Genomic DNA, 19,658 nt, shown 5'->3' with positions numbered 1-19,658 from the left:
TTCTATCCCTTTTAAGTAATTCTTTCATAGCGCTTTTTTTTTTTTAAGAGAAACAAGGCTCAAATTTCAAGTCTAAGTACAAACGTAAAGGTAAATCTGATGTACCAAGAAAAAAAATGATTTACATCTCATTTGGTGATGTTGTATAAGAACTTTTTGTATTGGTATAGTGTAAACCAAAGTATAACAAGAAAACTATGAGAAAAGACCCAGGGTAAATGGGTATAAGAAGTAAAGAAGTAGTTCCTTACATTAAGCTATATCTGAAGTAAAAGTCCAGTAATATCAGTACATAAAGGTACATTTACAGGACACACATTAGGGATCTACCACTAATTTATTCTCATGAACAATCAGTGACCCCATCATTCCATGTTTTTCAATCAGGTCAACAGAGCTCAAAGTGGCAAGTCTATATACATAATTAAAAATATAAATCTGATGGAGTCAACAGAAAACAGAATTCTATACTCGTTATTAATTATTATTATTTTGTGACAGTTACCAAAAGAACTGACTCACTTGCCACATTGTGGTATCAGCTTTTGTATTGCCATGTTATAGAAGTCTGCCAGTTGTGAATGGAACCAGCATGTGACAGTTGTCTTGAGCTCTTCATCATTGTCAGAATGTTGGCAGGAAGGTAGGAATTTGTTGATGTCCAAGAAAAGATAGGAATCTCTGGGAGTAAGACCAGGACTGTGTACTGGATGATCAAACAGCTCCCAGCCGAACTTCTGCAAAACAGTTGCTGTGTGCCGAGCCATATTGGGATGAGCATTGTCATGAAACAGCACAACACCTGCAGTAAGAATCCTTCACCTCATTCTGAATGACACATCACAGTTTCCACATTGTTTCACAGTAACAGTCAGCATTCATTGTGTTACCTCTGGGCAGGAAGTCAGTAAGCAGAATACCTTTCCTGCCCAAAAACACCACTCACATCACTGTCTGCGCTGACAGTCTATTTGAATTTTGTCTTGGCTGGAAATCCACTGTGATGTTAATACGTTGATTGCTGATTGGTATCCATAGTCAAGAGATGCATTCATGTTTCATCACTTGATCCAGGTCTCATCACCCGTGTCAATCCTGTCAAGGAACTCGTTGCCATCATCATAGTACTGCCGTAGAAATGTCAGTGGTGCTCCAAAGTGTTTTATTCTATGCTCGGGCATCAGATTTTTCGGCACCCACCTGGCACACAATATCTTCAAGCGCAAGTGCATAGGGACAATTTGATGCAACAAGGATTGCGATATCTCTAGAAAATGGCTGCTGAGCTCCATAATCATGAAGACATGGTTATCCAAGATGTGCTGCCGCATCATCTTAACCAGGAGGTCATTGATGAGGGACTATCACTCACTGTGCTCTTCATCGTGGACACTTTGATGACCTTTGGGAGAAAGCCCACACCAGCAATGCACCATCTGTTCGCTCATGATCTTCTTCTCATAGACCTGGCAGAGCTGATGATGAATTTCGGTGGTTGCTATGTTTTGTGCATTGTCGAACCTTATTGCTGACTGAACCTCCCAGGCAATGGGAGAACAAATAAGGGATGCCATTTTGGGGCACAGCTGCCACAGTACTGGCACCAGGGAGGACCAGTGCAGCCAGCATTCAATTGACACATCAGAGATCTATTGTGCATAGGCAATTTTCCCAGCTAAATATGTCTACTTTAAAGGAAACATCATAAAACTTACTTTCTGGATGTGCCTTGTCATGAAAGGTGCACAGGAAAGGAAGCAACAAGCTTATCTTCACGTAGAGGAACTATAAATTTATGTAATTTAAACAGGAGACACTGTCTTCTTAAGCAAGAAGTTAAATAGCTTAAATTATGATAATGCGAATAAATGACCTGTAGATACCAGTGTTGTTGTTGTGGTCTTCAGTCCTGAGACTGGTTTGCTGCAGCTCTCCATGCCACTCTATCCTGTGCAAGCTGCTTCATCTCCGAGTACTTACTGCAGCCTACATCCTTCTGAATCTGTGTAGTGTACTCATCCCTTGGTCTCCCTCTACAATTTTTACCCTCCACCCTGCCCTCCAGTACTAAATTGGTGATCCCTTGATGCCTCAGAACATGTCCTACCAACTGATCCCTTCTTCTAGTCAAGTTGTGCCACAAACTCTTCTTCTCCCCAATTCTATGCAATACCTCCTCATTAGTTATGTGATCTACCCATCTAATCTTCAGCATTCTTCTGTAATACCATATTTCGAAAGCTTCTATTCTCTTCTTGTCTAAACTATTTATTGTCCATGTTTCACTTCCATACATGGCTACACTCCATACAAATACTTTCAGAAACGACTTCCTGACACTTAAATCAATACTCGATGTTAACAAATTTCTCTTCTTCAGAAACGCTTTCCTTGCCATTGCCAGTCTACATTTTATATCCTCTCTACTTCAACCATCATCAGTTATTTTGCTCCCCAAATAGCAAAACTCCTTTACTACTTTAAGTGTCTCATTTCCTAATCTAATTTCCTCAGCATCACCCAACTTAATTCGACTACATTCCATTATCCTCATTTTGCTTTTGTTGATGTTCATCTTATACCCTCCTTTCAAGACACTGTCCATTCCGTTCAACTGCTCTTCCAAGTCCTTTGCTGTCTCTGAAAGAATTACAATGCCATCGGCGAACCCCAAAGTTTTTATTTCTTCTCCATGGATTTTAATATCTACTCTGAACTTTTCTTTTGTTTCCTTTACTGCTTGCTCAATATACAGATTGAATAACATCTGGGAGAGGCTAAAACCCTGTCTCACTCACTTCCCAACCACTGCTTCCCTTCCATGTCCCTCTACTCTTATAACTGCCGTCTGCTTTCTGTACAAACTGTAAATAGCCTTTCACTCCCTGTGTTTTACCCCTGCCACCTTCAGAATTTGAAAGAGAGTATTCCAGTCAACATTGTCAAAAGCTTTCTCTAAGTCTACAAATGCTAGAAACGTAGCTTTGCCTTTCCTTAATCTTTCTTCTAAGATAAGTCGTAGGGTCAGTATTGCCTCACGTGTTCCAGCATTTCCACGGAATCCAAACTGATCTTCCCCGAGGTCGGCTTCTACCTGTTTTTCCATTTGTCTGTAAGGAATTCGCGTTAGTATTTTGCAGCTGTGACTTATTAAACTGATAGTTTGGTAATTTTCACATCTGTCAACACCTGCTTTCTTTGGGATTGGAATTATCATATTCTTCCTTAAGTCTGAAGGAATTTCACCTGTCTCATACATTTTGCTCACCAGATGGTAGAGTTTTGTCAGGGCTGGCTCTCCCAAGGTAGTCAGTAGTTCTAATGGAATGTCGCCTACTCCCAGGGCCCTGTTTTGACTTAGGTCTTTCAGTGCTCTGTCAAACTCTTCACACAGTATCATATATCCCGTTTCATCTTCATCTACATCTTTTTCCATTTCCATAATATTGTCCTCAAGAACGTCAGCCCTGTAGAGACCCTCTATATACTCCTTCCACCTTTCTGTTTTCCCTTCTTTACTTAGAACTGGGTTTCCACCTGAGCTCTTGATATACAAGTGGTTCTCTTTTCTCCAAAGGTCTCTTTAATTTTCCTGTAGGCAGTATGTATCTTACCCCTAGTAGATAAGCCTCTACATCCTTAGATACCAGTAGAAAAGATTTAAACAGCTGTTTTTGTCAGGAATTTAGTAGTGACTAAGTCAATTCACAAAAAAATACATGGAATGCGGTCTTGAATTATTCATGAATCTATATAAAACTTAAAGATAAAATGACATATATGCAGAAAGGTTTAGAAGGAAAAAAGGGCAGTTTCTGTGAGGATTACTTTAAATGTGTCCCCCATGTAAAGCTATGACCATACCAAAGCAGGTATCTTGTTTCATTCGGACAGTGTGTGTAAATAATGGCCATATTTCATCAATGTTCATGACATGTTTTAAAAGCACGATTGCTACGTAATGTTGTATTTTTAAATATTCTTGTCAAGGTATTTAAAATCTTTGTTTACAATTTCTTCTGTAAATTATTTTGATTTCAAAGTTCACTGTTTTCTGTTGGGTTACTACTCAAGAGTGAGGCCCAAATATAAAGAAAATGCCATCTTTGGTAGAGCAATGGCAAAACAATTAAAAGGTTAAAAGTTAAACAGTAAATAAATTTAAAGGGAGCAAACTAGGAAAAACGTTAACACGAAACTCAAGAAACAGTGCCTATATAACATGTTAAATTAAAGTAACAGTCATAGCAACAAAAATTAATACTATACATGGTACAATTTTGTGAAGTCAAAGTCTTAATGTGCACTAGGATTAAAGCCTGTCAAAAATTTTATGGAATCTTATGTTGTATAATTTGAATATTTCACAAAGAAACACAACATCAGTAAAAATATGTACATCTGGAAATAGGTAAATTGGGCATACGACACTATAATATTTAAATTTGGACACAGTCACAGACACATTTTAAGATGTGAACATTCTAGAACATGTTAATTTTGGATACGTGTAACTTAATATTTAATAATTTTGTAGAAAAAGCTAAATGTTGGTTTTAAAGGGAGATGAGGGCTTTCAAATGTGGTATATCAGTCTTTGGAGGGGGGAAAAAGGGAAAGATGTACAATTATAAGAGGGATCAAAGTTTGAAGAACTCACAGTTTTAGTGGACTGTAAATTTAGAATATTTTATGAAAGAAAATGTTTCCTTAGAAACCGATTAGAATGTTGAAATTAGTAGTGTGGAAACTTATATTGAATGATGAAGTCAAGTGAAGTCAAGTGCAGGTAAGTATTTAGTGATTTCTGGTGTTCACAGCATAGAATAGAATGCTGTTCTATAGGTGCTTTAATTGCTGTACCTATTTTCAAACACTATTCATGATCAGAGTCTGCAGGATTACTGTGTAATTCTTTCAGGCTCTGGCATCAACATCAGCACACTGCAGGAAGTTTTAGCTTACAGCAAGGTGGAGCGCAGCTGTCCTGAGCCCCAGCCACAAGTGCTGTCTCCCATACAGGTCACAGGCCACAATGGCTGCGGCAAGGAAGCTGCTGCATCCGGTTGTGCCACCATCACATGTCCACCCAACAAGGAGATGATAAAGCAGAAAGCAGCGGTGACACCAAGTGTGCAGAGGAGTCGGAGTGGGCGCTGTGGGGTGTCACAGGCCAAATGTGTGACGCGATTCCCATTGCCACCAGCATCCAGTGCGAAGGGTGCTGCCAAGCTGGTAAAGGAGGCTGCCGTCAGCCTGCCACTTGTGAGTGTTTGCCAGTTCTCTTTCTGATCTTATGTTGCATTCATGTGGCTGGTGGCTGCAGAACATCTACTGTCTGAAATTTTGTTGGCTCCCAGTATTTATAAAAGTTGATGACTAAGGCTGAAACTGAGAATACCCAAAAATTTACCACAATCATCTTTTTCCTGATTTTCTTCCCGGTTTCTATATTATCAGCCGAGTTAACATCATCAGTTTATTCCCACAGTATTTTTACTACTTCCCTAGTTGGCTCCTTCTGTTGTCTGGTTGCAATATAATTCTGTTTAACTCGCTGTTCTTTTCATATGTCCATGGTTAATTGTAACCACTGGATCTATTCCAGATTGATTGCCTCAGATGAATACTGCTTTGTAAATGCTAATCTAAAATTCTGCAGAAATAAAGTAGGTTCTGGTGCATCATAATACACACTTTTGCAACCGAGTAAAATTGCTTGGAATTAGCTGTACATTTTCACACTGAACTTTTTATTTATATTAACTTTATTAGTTTTCTTTCTGTTTTCAAGTTTTTGCATTTGGTTTCTAGTTTAGAACGTGTATTGTGAGTGAGAACCACCTCTTATTTGCAGCAGTGTAATAGATGTAGTGATGGATAGCTTCCAATTTTGCTACTTTTTTAGTGATGTTTGTTTTTGTATGTTTTTAACCCTTTACCCCTTTTCAACTTGGTTCAACAAGCATGTTAAACACAGTTTCCCTGCAAATAGAACCATAAATTTGTGAGAGACTTTGGATGTTATTGGAATGCACTTAATTGTCTGTGTAACTGGCCATCATATAGCATAAAATTACATGAAACTTAATTTGATTCATGAGACATTCGACAATTCTGCCGCAGAGATTATCTGAAGACATTGCCAGTAGAGTTGATGTTGTATTTGACACAAATCAGATTAAGTGATACTGTGCTCTTTGTGTGTTATAGCATTTGGCCATACCCAAAATTTTGGAGCTTTCAGGGGGATTTCAGAACAATTGTTCAGTTTTTATAAACAGCAGCAACTGAGGCTTCATGCTGTATCATGAAACTTAGTAAATCTAATAGTTGTTCTTATTTGAATGTCATGGAGAGCACTGTTTGTGACGTGATATACTCCATACATTTGCCATCTTATATTCATTTAAATCTTTTCAAATTTTTCATGTCAGATATATGCTGAAATGTACAAAATCTTAAAATTTTATGGAACAGTTGTAATTTGTTTCAGTGTACAGTTCAATTTTGAGTCTAAAGTGATTCCACATACTTGAATTGTAATATAGAAATCGGTTCCTGAATGTAACTACATAGTGAGATGACATTTTAATCCACTGAAATTTATTTACAAAACTGAAAAAATTCAGGAAGTCTTAATTTTTATTCATATCATGACACCTTCTGAAGTCAGTAGGGAGGTTGTTCCATATTATAAAATAAGAGCTGCAAATTTTACACTTGTGGGGCATGTCATACGAATTACTCATGAATGTGGCAGTCATTTTCATCCAAAGCAATAAAACTAAACAGTAATGATCAGATAACAAGAAGCTAAACAGCAACAATGAAAGCTCGTAAACCAAATGCAAAGTGTAGCAACAAGAGACAAACAGGGTGACTGGTTGCATGATATCAGTCTCCAGTCAGTGAACACTGCTGCAGCTGAGTGAGCCACTCTGCATCTGACAACCTAGCAGAGTAAGGAATAGGATGTGGAACATCATAGCAGGTATGCGAATCTGTGCTCTGGCCAGAATAACTTTACCATTGAGCTACAATGGAATTAAAAAGGAGATACTTATGTTGACAATACAGCACACGTTAAGTTGATCCTAGGAGATCTGTAGATGAAGCAACCACTTGAGTTTGTCAGATCTTCACTCTCATCACCATAACATTAGTCCCTGCATTGTGTTTCATCAGGTACAGGCAGCATGCTGTCCTGTGGGATTGTTTCTTGTGCCTTAGGATTTTGTTTTTAATTTTGTACAGTTGCTTGCTTAATACTGTCTGTCATTATTAGCTGATGAGTTGTGCATATGATATCAGAAGTGAGTTTCTCAAATGTTATGAGAGTATTATAAAAAAAAAGGAAAAATTGTTACTCGCTATATAGAAGTGATGTTGAGTCACTGACAGACACAACAAAATGACTGCTATACATATGAGCTTTAGGTCAAAAGCACCTCTTATAAAATAGTAGATTGATTGATTGATTGATTGATTACTTTATTAATCCATTTAACAATTTACATTGTGTGAATTTTGTCAGCAAAATCATATACAATACAATATACCTACAATTATACACATAAAATTAATATTAACACACATTTTTGAGGTATCTTAAATTAGTTTTATATCCTTATGTAATTTTCTTATAGTACTGTACAATTCTGGATTTCATATTATAATTATTTCCTCATGTATTACAATGCAGGCTACTTTAATTACACGACATGTTTTAATTCAGATAGTCCGTTACTGCATAATAACTTTTATTTAATAAAAATTTTTTTTTAGTTTTGTTATGAACTGTCCGATTGTGTCTATCTTTTATTTTTGGGGTAATTTATTACATAATTTATTGGCATTGTACAACAAGCTCTGCTGAGTTTTAACTTTATTTTTCCTCTCTAGATGCATGGATATAAGAAAAATATACAGATCTGACACATGTAGTATCACACACTGCAGTCAGAATTCTAAGAGCATAGCATGCTGTAGCGATTCTGTTACTAAGTATTTTAATATGTTCTTCCCACTTTAACTGACTGTCAACATGCATACCAAGAAATTTTGTGTAGTCTACACATTCTATAGTTTCATCGTTTAACTTAAAGTTGTTATAGTGTGGTTTTTTGCAGACATAGAAGTTAACAGCATTTGTTTTTTTAAAATTTAGTGTTAGTTTATTATTGGATGCCCACTCACGTACACAGTTTAGTGTTTGTTCGGCGTTTTCTTTCAGTGCATCTGGTGATGTATCACTGATTAGAACATTTGAGTCATCTGCAAACAATATTATTTGTCCATGCTTGTTGCTCTGTGGGAAGTCATTTATGTAAATGAGGAATAGTATTGGGCCAAGGTCAATACCCTGTGGGACACCTATCTTTACATAATTGGGGTCTGAAGTATGCTTTACAATATAGTTTGAGCACCTTGAAATATGTGAGATTTCAGTTATCTGTCTTCTATTTTTTGGATATGACTGGAACCACTTTTTCACTAGTCCCCTTATTCCAAGTTCATCTAACTTATTTAACAATATGTTGTGGTCTACTGTATCAAACACTTTAGTTAGATCAAGAAGTATACCAGTTGTATAGTTCCCTTTATCTAATGCTTCTAGAATGTGTTTTGTGAGGTGTGCTGTTGCTGATTCTGTGCTTTTCCCCTTATCAAAATCCAAACTGGTCAACAGACAGTAAGTTGTATTTATTTAAATAATTCATTAGCCAATCTTTCATAATAGTTTCTAATATTTTTGCAGAGCATGATAGTAGAGAAATTGGCCTATAATTTTCAATTTTTCCTGCATCACCTTTTTTGAAGAGAGGTAGTAATTTTGCATATTTTAAATAGTCTGGAAAGTAGCCCTGGTTGAAAGATTGATTTATAATATCAACTAAAGGTGGAAGTAGGCTCTTGATACAGTCCTTAATTATAAAACAGACATTCATGCAAGTACAACTCCCACACACGATCACTGTCTCTGACCACTGTGGCCAGACTGCAAGGAGCTGTGCTTGATTGGAGAAGCAATCTGTGGGTGGTGATGGTAAGGAGGAGGCTGGGCTGGGGATAGGTAGGGATAGCTGGGTAGGGGTGTGGTAGTTTGTATTGCTGCTTACAGGAGTACACAGAGGCATGATGGGGACAGGGCAGGGCACTGTACAGCCTTCAAATCCACCAATGCACCCACTAGTCTTCTTCCCCACTGCTATTTTTCTCCTGCTGTGTACCCACGATGTCCCTACATGCTCCCACAAACAGCACTACACTTTCTCCCACCCCTACTCCACTATACCTCCCCATTGTCACACCAGCCTCCTCCTTACCCCCACCAACCTGGATTTCTTCCCCCATCATAAACAGTTGCTTGCAGTCCAGCTTTAATGGCCAGAGACAGTGATCTTGTGTGTGTGTGTGTGTGTGTGTGTGTGTGTGTGTGTGTGTGTGTGTGTGTGTTTTAGAAGAAAGCACTCTGTCCAAAAGCTCAGATATGTAGCAGTCATTTTGTTGTGCCTATCTGTGACTCAAGGTCTCCTTTATGTGGTGTACAAAAATCTGTCTTTTTCATAATATTGTAAGTATTGCATCCTGGCTTTTCCTTCAGCAAACGTTATTCACTGAAAGCTTCGACTCTGCTGATCTGGGATAGGAGTTGTCATATTTGGTAAATTCGAGAGAGGTGGTTTGGCGGTCCTGTGTGGAGGCCCCAGTGCTTTGTTTTCTAGAGTCCTATGACCAGTCCAGACATTTGACCTGTAATCTAATCCTTTATGAGATACCGAGTAAATCAGCTGCTGTACACTTCTTGTGTGCAGGACTTGTGTTTATGATTACTTCTGTGAAAGGAGTTAAAGCCACCGAAATTAATGAATTGTAGTGAAGCAGTATTCCCTCTCTAATCAGTCTCCCTACTATTAATGACTGTCTACATGAAAAGAACCGATAGAATTTAATAGATCTATTGAACATGTATTCACCAGTGAATAAGTAAAAATATCGGTTGTATTTAAATTCTGGAATAAGTAAATAAAAATTATAAAAATTGACTGTTCCCAGAATTTACCAAATAGTATCTTCACTTGTTGTAGAAATCATTAATACTCCTTAACACAAACAGACAAGTTCTTTCATTGTCCCTGGAAGACTGCAACATGATAGGTTCTTACTTGTAAATAGATCTTATTCAACACAGAACAGTCCAGTTTAAAATTTTCCCCACTGTAAAACCAATGAAAACCTATTACTCTACTCTGGTTGGTCAGAGCTAACTGGCTTAATAGCACCCAGTCTACTACATGCATATTTTACTAACACTATGAATGCAGTATTGTATAAGCCCTGCTGAATGTTCCCAAACATAAAAAAGAGCAACTCTCAAAGACACTGCTACTGCCAATTAAAATAACAGTATAATAAGACAAAACAAAAAATTAAGGTAGAATATTTTGTAGTAATGCAAGAAATCAAGAATGAATAATTACATGAGGTGGATGATGATAATGAGAAAGCAGGCACAAGATTTCAACAAAATTAAATTTGACTATTATGTTTTCTGTTTCACATCTCATATGAGATTTTCCATTAATCATTTAGATCACCTATATGGTCCACATCCTTCTTTGTTTTGTCCCTTTTGTTAGCTATCACTTACGTCTGTCATCTTAACACTTTCTCTTCTTCAGTGTTTTATATTTACATAAATAAATATTTTCGTCACAAACTGTGCTAGTTTCATCTTCCTCCTATTATCTTGTTCCATTTATAGTCCTGTTCTCTTTTTTATTTATTGATTTATTTATTCAACATTCCATAGTTTTAACGTTCGTTATCCGCTGTTTTCCAGTCAACAATCGCTGCCAACAATCTCTTCCACACCTACCAGTATCATCCATTTCCGTCGATTTCTTGTTGCTGCCGATATTTTTGTGCCGTTGGCTATCTTTCTCTGCCCCAAGAAAATTTTTTGGGACATTTCTGCGTCACCCGCGATCTTTTTTGCGGCACGCACGATCTCTTTTGCAGCACGCGCGATCCTTTTTTTCGCCACTCACTATCTCTGTTTTTAAGCAATGTGTGTTCTTTTCCACTGATCTGGACATACTTGCTTGGTCTGGTCAACTTTTTCCGTATTTTTCTTATTTAATGGTCTTCCTTTGGTATTGAACGTTACCAACACAATTTCTTTCTTTCTCGTCCTTCCCTCCGCGTTTTATTCCTTCTTATGATTACTATTTCAACTTTAGTTATTTAATTTCCCTACCCACCAGTTACCCACTATGTACCCTAATCCTATACCACATTATTTACATTCATTCCAGAAACATGCATTCACCGTATCCAAACTGCAATCCCACATACTTTTCCTCCGGCCTACTTAACCTTTGGAATTACCACTAAAGGGCTTACCTTAAGTTCCCATCTCCGGGTGCAATTCCTCCTTCCACCAGTCTCTCCTGGACTTCCAGAACCTTCAATCCTTAGCCCTTACCCAACTTGTCCTGAACCTCTACACTACTTCATGTAACCACCACTCCCAACAGCTCCTATCGCTCTTCAAAGTCCTCCACCTCTCGAACCCTTGCTTGGAGAACACACTCAGGAACATTATCCTAGAAGCCAGCTGCAAACTTGAGTTCCATGCCACACACCACCTGAAAAAACTATCCACAGTGCTAGTGCAACACCTAAGAAGTGGGGTCCCTCTCCGTATCCCTCACAAACACCAACCACAACAGAACCTTCAACAAACCCCCCTCATAGCCAACAAACCTAGCCTAGCCACCCTACTCAATCTCCCCATCCCAGCACATACCCCACACAGACCAAATCACAACTATAACCACAGTCAAATGCCACATATCGCCAGTCCCAATTCAGTCCTAAACCTCTCATCCAGATCCCTCTCTCCTCCAGAGACATCTGTTCTATCAAAAGGCTTAACCTTTAGCCCCACGCCTAAATTCAACCACACTGCCATGGTTAAAGATCTCCTCTCATTCACCCGGAATCTCAACTGGAAATATCACTTCACTACCCAAACACAGCCCCCAAATACTAGACCCAGTGTTGGACCCTGTCTAGAACAGTTCCGACTGCCTTCTTAAAGGGATCCTCCGTGGCCTCCCAGTCCTTCTTGAAGAACATCCCGACAACCCCCAACATCACCCCAGCTGAATCCCGTGCCATTAAGGAGCTGAAAATAGACCGCTCTATTGTCATCCTCCCGGCAGATAAAGGCTCCACAACTGTCGTACTTGACCGTGTGGAGTATGTGGCAGAAGGACTGCGTCAACTCTCCGACACCTCAACCTACAAAGCTGTTACCCAGGATCCCATTCCCTCCATCCAGACTGAGCTGCAAAAAATCCTAAAAATCCAAGGTCCCTCACAAGGCCTCACAATGGCTTCCATAGACTTACTCTACCTGAGCCACGTACCCCTACCTTCTACCTATTACCCAAAATCCACAAAGAGAACCATCCTGGCCATCCCATTGTAGCAGGCTTCAAAGCCCCAACCGAACATATCTCAGCTCTGGTAGACCAGCACCTCCAACCTATCACCCACAGACTCCCTTCCTACATCAAAGACACAAACCACTTCCTAGAATGCCTCAAATCCATTCCCACTCCTCTCCCACCTGAAACCTTTCTTGTCACCATAGATGCTACATCCCTTTACACAAACATCCCACATACCCATGGTCTCTCTGCCCTTGAGCATTACCTCTCCCAACGCCCACCCGAAGATCTTCCAAAAACCTCGTTCCTTATCACACTTACCAACTTCATCCTCACCCGTAATTACTTCACTTTTGAAGGCCAGACCTACAAACAAATCAGGGGAACGGCCATGGGAACCAGGATGGCTCCGTCCTATGCCAACCACTTCATGGGCCGCATGGAGGAGGCTTTCCTGAAGACCCAACAGCTGCTTCCCCTAGCCTGGTATAGGTTTATAGATGACATCTTTGTGGTCTGGACTCATGGTGAAGAAACACTCCTTAATTTCCTCCATAACCTCAACTCCTTTTCGAATCTGAATTTCACCTGGTCCTTCTCCAAAACCCAAGCCACCTTCCTGGATGTTGACCTTCATCTTGTTGAAGCTCACATCCACACCTCTGTCCATATCAAACCCACAAACAAACAACAGTACCTTCACTTTGATAGCTTCCATCCTTTCCACATCAAACGCTCCCTTCCCTACAGCCTAGGTATTCGTGGCAAACGTATCTGCTCCAGTGACGAATCCCTCAACAATTACACCAATAACCTGACCAATGCTTTCCTCTCCCGCAACTATCCTGCAGACCTTGTCCACAAACAGATTTCCTGAGCAATACATTCCTCCCCATCCAACAACAATGTTCCTACCCCCAGACCACACAGAAGCATCCCCCTTGTCACCCAGTATTATCCTGGTCTCGAAAACATCAACAAATTACTCTACCAGGGATATGACTTTCTCAAGTCAACCCCTGAAATGAGATCATCCCTTGACAAAATTCTCCCCACACCACCCAGAGTTGCCTTTCGTCGCCCCCCTAACCTCCATAACATCCTTGTTAAACCCTACAATATTCCCAGACTACCTTCTCCACCCAGCGGTTCCTACCCCTGTAACCGACCCCGCTGCAAAACCTGCCCCATGCATCCCCCCACAACCACCTACTCCAGCCCTGCTACTGGTAAAACATACACAATTCAAGGCAGGGCCACGTGTGAAACTACACATGTCATTTATCAACTGACATGCCTGCACTGCACAGCCTTTTACATCGGCATGACAACAACTAAACTGGCTGAGTGCATGAACGGACATAGACGAACTGTCCGCCAAGTAGATGCCCAATACCCAGTAGCGGAGCATGCCCTCCAGCATAATTCTAGGGACCTAGGAACTTGCTACACCGTATGTGCCATTTGGCTTCTCCCACCCAACACCAGTCCCTCTGAACTGCGGAGATGGGAACTTGCACTCCAACACATCCTTTCATCCCGCCATCCCCCTGGACTGAACCTGCGTTAAACAACCTCAATCCCATTTACTTTTCAGTCTTCTCCTCTTTCCCTTTCCTCTTTAGCCATTCACGCATCTTTTCATCCTACATAGTTGTGTTTATCTTTATACTATATACCTCTTTACTTCTGTATGCATCCTCTTTGGTTTGAAGCTGGCACAGTACTTACGGTAGAATATCTTTAGCTTCCCTCTGACAACCATGCCTCCATCCTTGCTACCCTCCCTATTTTCCTTTCCCTGTTGCTTCATAACCTGGGTTGTGAGTAACTGAATCTCCTTTCCCTTCTTTCCTTTCTTTCCCCTCTCTCCTCCCCGATGAAGGAACATTTGTTCCGAAAGCTAGGAACGTAAATTTTTGGTTCTGTTTTATGTGTATCTATCGGCTGTACTGAGCTGAGGTAAGTACTGGCCAGCCCCTCTATCTCTTTGTTAGTATTTGTTTCACATCTCATATGAGATTTTCCATTAATCATTTAAATAACAAATTATTGCAGATAACATTATAATGAGTTGAAAGTTCCTTAATGGTTACAGTGTTTATGAAATAAACTTAGCTGTTGCAAATGGAGAGTTACATCATACATTGGAAGCCCACACACACATTGCCATGAGCTGTGGTTGCATGTAGTGTGGCATAGTAGTTAGCATTGCTGGCTTACATGCTGTGGGTCACCAGCTCAAACTTGACCACTAGCAGTTATTTATTAAGTATTTATCATTTCCAGATTGTTCTTGAAATATCATATGTTTGTAGTACATATATTCTGTAATATTCTATGTTTGTATAAATTCCAGAAATGTGGAATATCTGATGTTTGAATAATAGCTGCACTCTCCATCCAGGAGTTTAGTTCCATTTTGGCTGTACTGTGGTGTTCATACTAAACATCTTTCCCATGCTAAGTGTTGTATTTCATGATGAACCTGGATTTGGTCTTGAGTGTGGTTGCAACATGACATTGTTTGGTGGATATGCTGTGCACTTAAAATTATACACAGTACCGTGGCTCCAATTAGACAACACAGAAGCTGTCATTTACACAAGAATGGGAATACAAGCAGTACATCATTCCCATGGTCTTTATATTCAAAAGAACAGTCGATTCTGAGTCAGCTGCACATCAGGCATCCAGCATTCTTCTCCACATACCAGAAAAAATGGCTTAAGAGTATTTTATCAATGTGATGGCTGAAAAGGTTCAACAAAATTGCCACATACAACAGGTGAGATGACATGATGTGTCTGACAAAAGTGTACTTTTACTTCGAAGGTACAGTTCAGCATTAGTTTAGAACTGCAAAGAGATCAGTAGCAGGATAAATTTCAAGCCAAACTGGTGAAGATGTTTGGCAACAATTGGTAAGAAGTCCACTTAGCACAACAACAATAGCTGAAGAGTAGGCCCCATTTTCGTGGGGAAATGGCACAGCCCTACATACAGAACTTTTAATCGCTGTGTCACACTATGAATAAAAATGACAGAAGCTGACAAAATCTCACACTTGGTGAAAGGAGTTGCAGCTCCTCTTTCGGTAAAGGATGTCACAGCAATTGAGAAATTTATATAGTGGAGCCAGTGCATGGGGCAAATGCAACATAAAGGAATTTGGTTGCTACAGCAGCTGTGTGAGACCACTACAATCTCACTCCTCTCAGACTAGGCGTGCGTGCGCACGCACACACACACACACACACACACACACACACACACACACACACACACACACACACACACACACACACACACAGAGAGAGAGAGAGAGAGAGAGAGAGAGAGAGCATTTAATGACAACCAGAACTGTTGAACTGAGTTAGCAACAGGTAGCAGGCAGCAATGTTTGCCCAGTAACTTAAAAGGCAATAGAGAATGTTGAAAAAGAGGTTTATCCACCTTTAGCACCAATCTTCACTATTGTGAACATGCCAAGAAAAATGGACTTGGCTAGTTCTGAATTATGGCACAGTCATCAACCAACCACCCAGCACTTGGCCAACACAGGTACAACCAGCTCCTATGAGAAGAGTAATGCCCCCATAAAAGAACAGACATTTGAAGGACAGAGGACAACATGCTGGTGTTTTTTTCACTGTGGTCTCATGGACATAATGTGCACCACTGCAGAGAAAGGTGGCAAGTTTCTGACAACTACGCCAGCAGGTGTCAACAATCACAACGGGTTAATTCATGCCAGTCAACTGTGGGGTAAAGCCCATCACCATACCCTGGCCAAGATCAGTCTCCAACATGCTGTAGCTGTTTATCACTGAACAGAGGTAGCAGCTGCTTGCCTAGCCACTGATTTCAGCAAATTGAACAAGGTGACCATCTCTGAAGTTTAGGCCACCAGAGGTGCAAATGCTTCATGAACAGCAGTCACAGAGATGTCAGTAAATCTCATTGACTGCATTGGCAGTCAACATGACTGTGCACCAGTCGGCTAATGGTCATCCTTTTCTATGATATCATAGGCTTATTGTCAGCCAAAGAAGACTAGCTTCTACGACATGAAAGCAGTTGTGTCATAAGTGTGAATTATGTCCAGCCAACAGGAAAATCTGTTGCAAGAATGACTACAAAGACAGAACACAGTTCTTGAAATTTCTCATTTATACAGATTATAGTTGTAATGGTATTCTTGAATGGAAATTTTTGTAAGCATCACAAGCAGCTGTAGACTGTCAAAGATCAGAGCACCAGATTTGCAAGTTGCAGTTGTCAATAAAGATCTCTGTTACACTCCAAGCTTTTATCAGTTGCAAAAAGGTAATGGGGGTAACTAAAGAATTGTACATGTCAGCAAAGATCATAAGTATTGTAGGTGGTCAACTGGAATTTTGGATCACCATTTGTAATGAGCAGTCACAACTCATCCCTAAAGATATATGCATAGCGACATCTGAACAACACCATCGAGGGCAGTGTAGTGTCATCGATGACTAACTGTGCTCCACTACCGCTACAGACAACCCAAGTGTGTGGGAGGGGGGGGGGGGGGGTGGAAGCTATTATCAAACTGTCAGTAGGGTCTGCCCTGACTGAATACTGTCAGAAGTGATTGACTTTCTGTGTCAATTTTTGGATGCTTTCAAATTCAGACTGGAGAAAAGACAGACCAAGTGGCCAAAAACACCATATCAAAACTGGGGACCACCCATCAGTTAGTGGGTTCTCATATAGTGTCACTGTCTAAACCATGGGTAGTCCAGAAAGAAGTGGAGAATGTGCTGCAATATGATATTGTTCAACCATCAGAGAGTCCTTTGGCCTCTCCTGTGCTTATTTTGGAGGAGGAGGACTCTACACAGCATTTCTGTCTCAGTTGCTGACGACTGAACAAAATCATGAAGAAAGATGTCTGTCCATTGCCACACATTGGTGACCACCTGGATTGCTTGAAAGGAGACAGACATACAGCCAGGCTACTACCAAATCAAAGTTGATGAGGTTCACCATGAAAAGACTGCTTTCATAACTCCTGATGGCCTCTATAACTTACGTTCTTTGGACTGTGTAACACTCCAGCCACTTTCAGTCATATACTTCATCACCTTAAATCGCTGATGTGGCTTTGCTGAATCCAAAAAGAGTCTTCACTGCCCCACAAATAAAAATCTTGGGGCATCTAACAGATGGTGATGGAGTCCATCTTGATCCAGAGAAAATAAGTGCAATCGCAGATTTTTCAAACACCCTGGCACATTTGTGATGTGAAGTTTTCTAGAAACATGTGCTTATAATACAGGTGACTCATAAAGATTTTCTGTACCAAGGCACATCCTTTGCAAGAAATACTGAAGAGAGGTGCCAGATTTTCCTTGAACGAGGTACATGAAAGAGATTTTTTGTTTTTTAAGGAGGACTTACATTTGCTCCAATCGTAGCATTGTATGACAAGACTGTAGAGACTGAACTCAAACTGATACTATAGATTATGGGAAAGGTTCAGTTCTAATGCAGATTCAGAAAGGTGCCAGAAACACACTTCCAGAGTACTCTCAAAGTCCAAGGTGAACTACTCTACAACTGAGAAAGAGCGAGCACCCTGCATTCTGTTGAGACCATCAACAAGTTTCAATCATGGAACAAGTACTGATCTAATCAAATGTTTTTTAAATGATAGCATGTTGTTTATAAATACTGAAAACCTTTTTGTCCACAAAGAAATAGAAGTAACTTGTCCTTAGCAGTAAGGGTGTTGGCAAAATGGGATGTGTTAACACATCAATAGTGCTTAAGGAAAAATGAAAGGCCATAAGGCCATGTTTAAACACGTCCTCAGTACCCAGCAAGTGATGGAGGATGATGAGCTAAATTGTCCACTGTAGTCAAACGGTTAAAAATATACTGATAATTTTAAGATTAACAAAAACTATTAAATAAGGAGCAGTAAGTACAACAAAGTAAAATCCATTCAGTCTCTGATAGTTATGGAGGATACACAAGCAATGGTGCATTACATTATACACAAATATAAGGATAAGGTATACAAATTAAATATATTTAGACAGTTGGTGTTATAATTTTATCTTCAAAAAATGAATTGATTGATTGTTGTGGATGAAATCAATGAAGATGTGATGACACAAACTGATATCAGTGCTAACTGTTAAGATATGCTGATCCTATAGCGTGTAATAGGTTGAAGGTATGAAAATTTGTTTTGATGAGTATCGGTCTCTTCATTTAATGCTACAATGCAATGTTGATAAGTTCAGTTTTACAATTTTTTAACTTATATAAATCATTGTATTGTAATTTCTTAATGTGCAAAATACATCTTTGTTTCTAGTTTGTGTCTAGAGTTGATGTGGAATTTGTTGTTATAGGACAGTTGTTGTTCATAGGGTAGCACGTGAGACGCTATTAGTATGGCTAGCAGTGCATGAAGTGGTGGCTGAGCAAGCAGAGTGGAAAGATGTGTTTTAAATTTTATATGTTCAAGATAATGTGAATAATTACAAAAACTGCATCTTCAAGTTAATTCAGTAATCAGAAACTTCACATGATGCCTACAAAATAATAAAATTAAAGTCTTTCTGTGAGTAATAAAATGAATATTATTGGCAACATTGCTTCTTAGAGATGTGTAAAATCAGTATTAAGCTTCCTACCCATGAATAGTTTTAAATACATTGCAATAATAGCATAATTATCTTGTGTTTTATTAACATTCAATTCTCGTTAAATCCAGCATAAATTCAGTCTCTGATTCCATGAAAACACAAATGTTTAAAGTATGATGCATTGATTTCATCCCCATTGATAAATTCTTTTAACTTGTTTCATACAGTATATTCTGTGTCAGACCAAGCAACATCCTACACGGGCTCCATGTGCGCAGCTTGTGATCTCGGGGTCAGGTTCTCGCTTCCTGAGCACGGGATCCCAGGTTAAATTCCTGGTGGCGTCAGGGATTTTCACCTGCCTCGAGATGACTGGGTGCTTGTGTTGTCCTCCTCATTTCGTCATCATTCATGAAAGTGGCAAAGGCTGGGAATTTGTACGGGTGCTGATAACCACACAGTTGAGCGCTCCATAAACCAAACATTATCATCATCCTACACAGAATCCATCCCCACAACACTGCTCTCTTGTTCTATTCCCAAACACGCCTTGACAGGAGAACCT

At 39.7% G+C, this 19,658-nt stretch overlaps 1 protein-coding gene across 3 annotated transcripts in view; it reads left to right on the top strand.

Moving 5' to 3' along the window:
- The window catches only part of LOC124720054, a 190,167-nt gene that overhangs the window by 123,014 nt on the left and 47,495 nt on the right, over window positions 1-19,658 (top strand). For all 3 annotated transcript variants that reach the window (XM_047245319.1, XM_047245318.1, XM_047245317.1), the window contains one exon: window positions 4,922-5,265. In XM_047245319.1, coding sequence (XP_047101275.1) covers window positions 4,922-5,265 — 344 coding nt within the window. The remainder of the gene's footprint in view (window positions 1-4,921; window positions 5,266-19,658) is intronic.

Source organism: Schistocerca piceifrons, chromosome 11 (genome assembly GCF_021461385.2).
Source record: "Schistocerca piceifrons isolate TAMUIC-IGC-003096 chromosome 11, iqSchPice1.1, whole genome shotgun sequence".
In the NCBI taxonomy this organism is placed as follows: domain Eukaryota; kingdom Metazoa; phylum Arthropoda; class Insecta; order Orthoptera; family Acrididae; genus Schistocerca; species Schistocerca piceifrons.
Note: the sequence above shows the minus strand (reverse complement) of the source record. Positions and strands in the feature narration are given on the sequence as shown.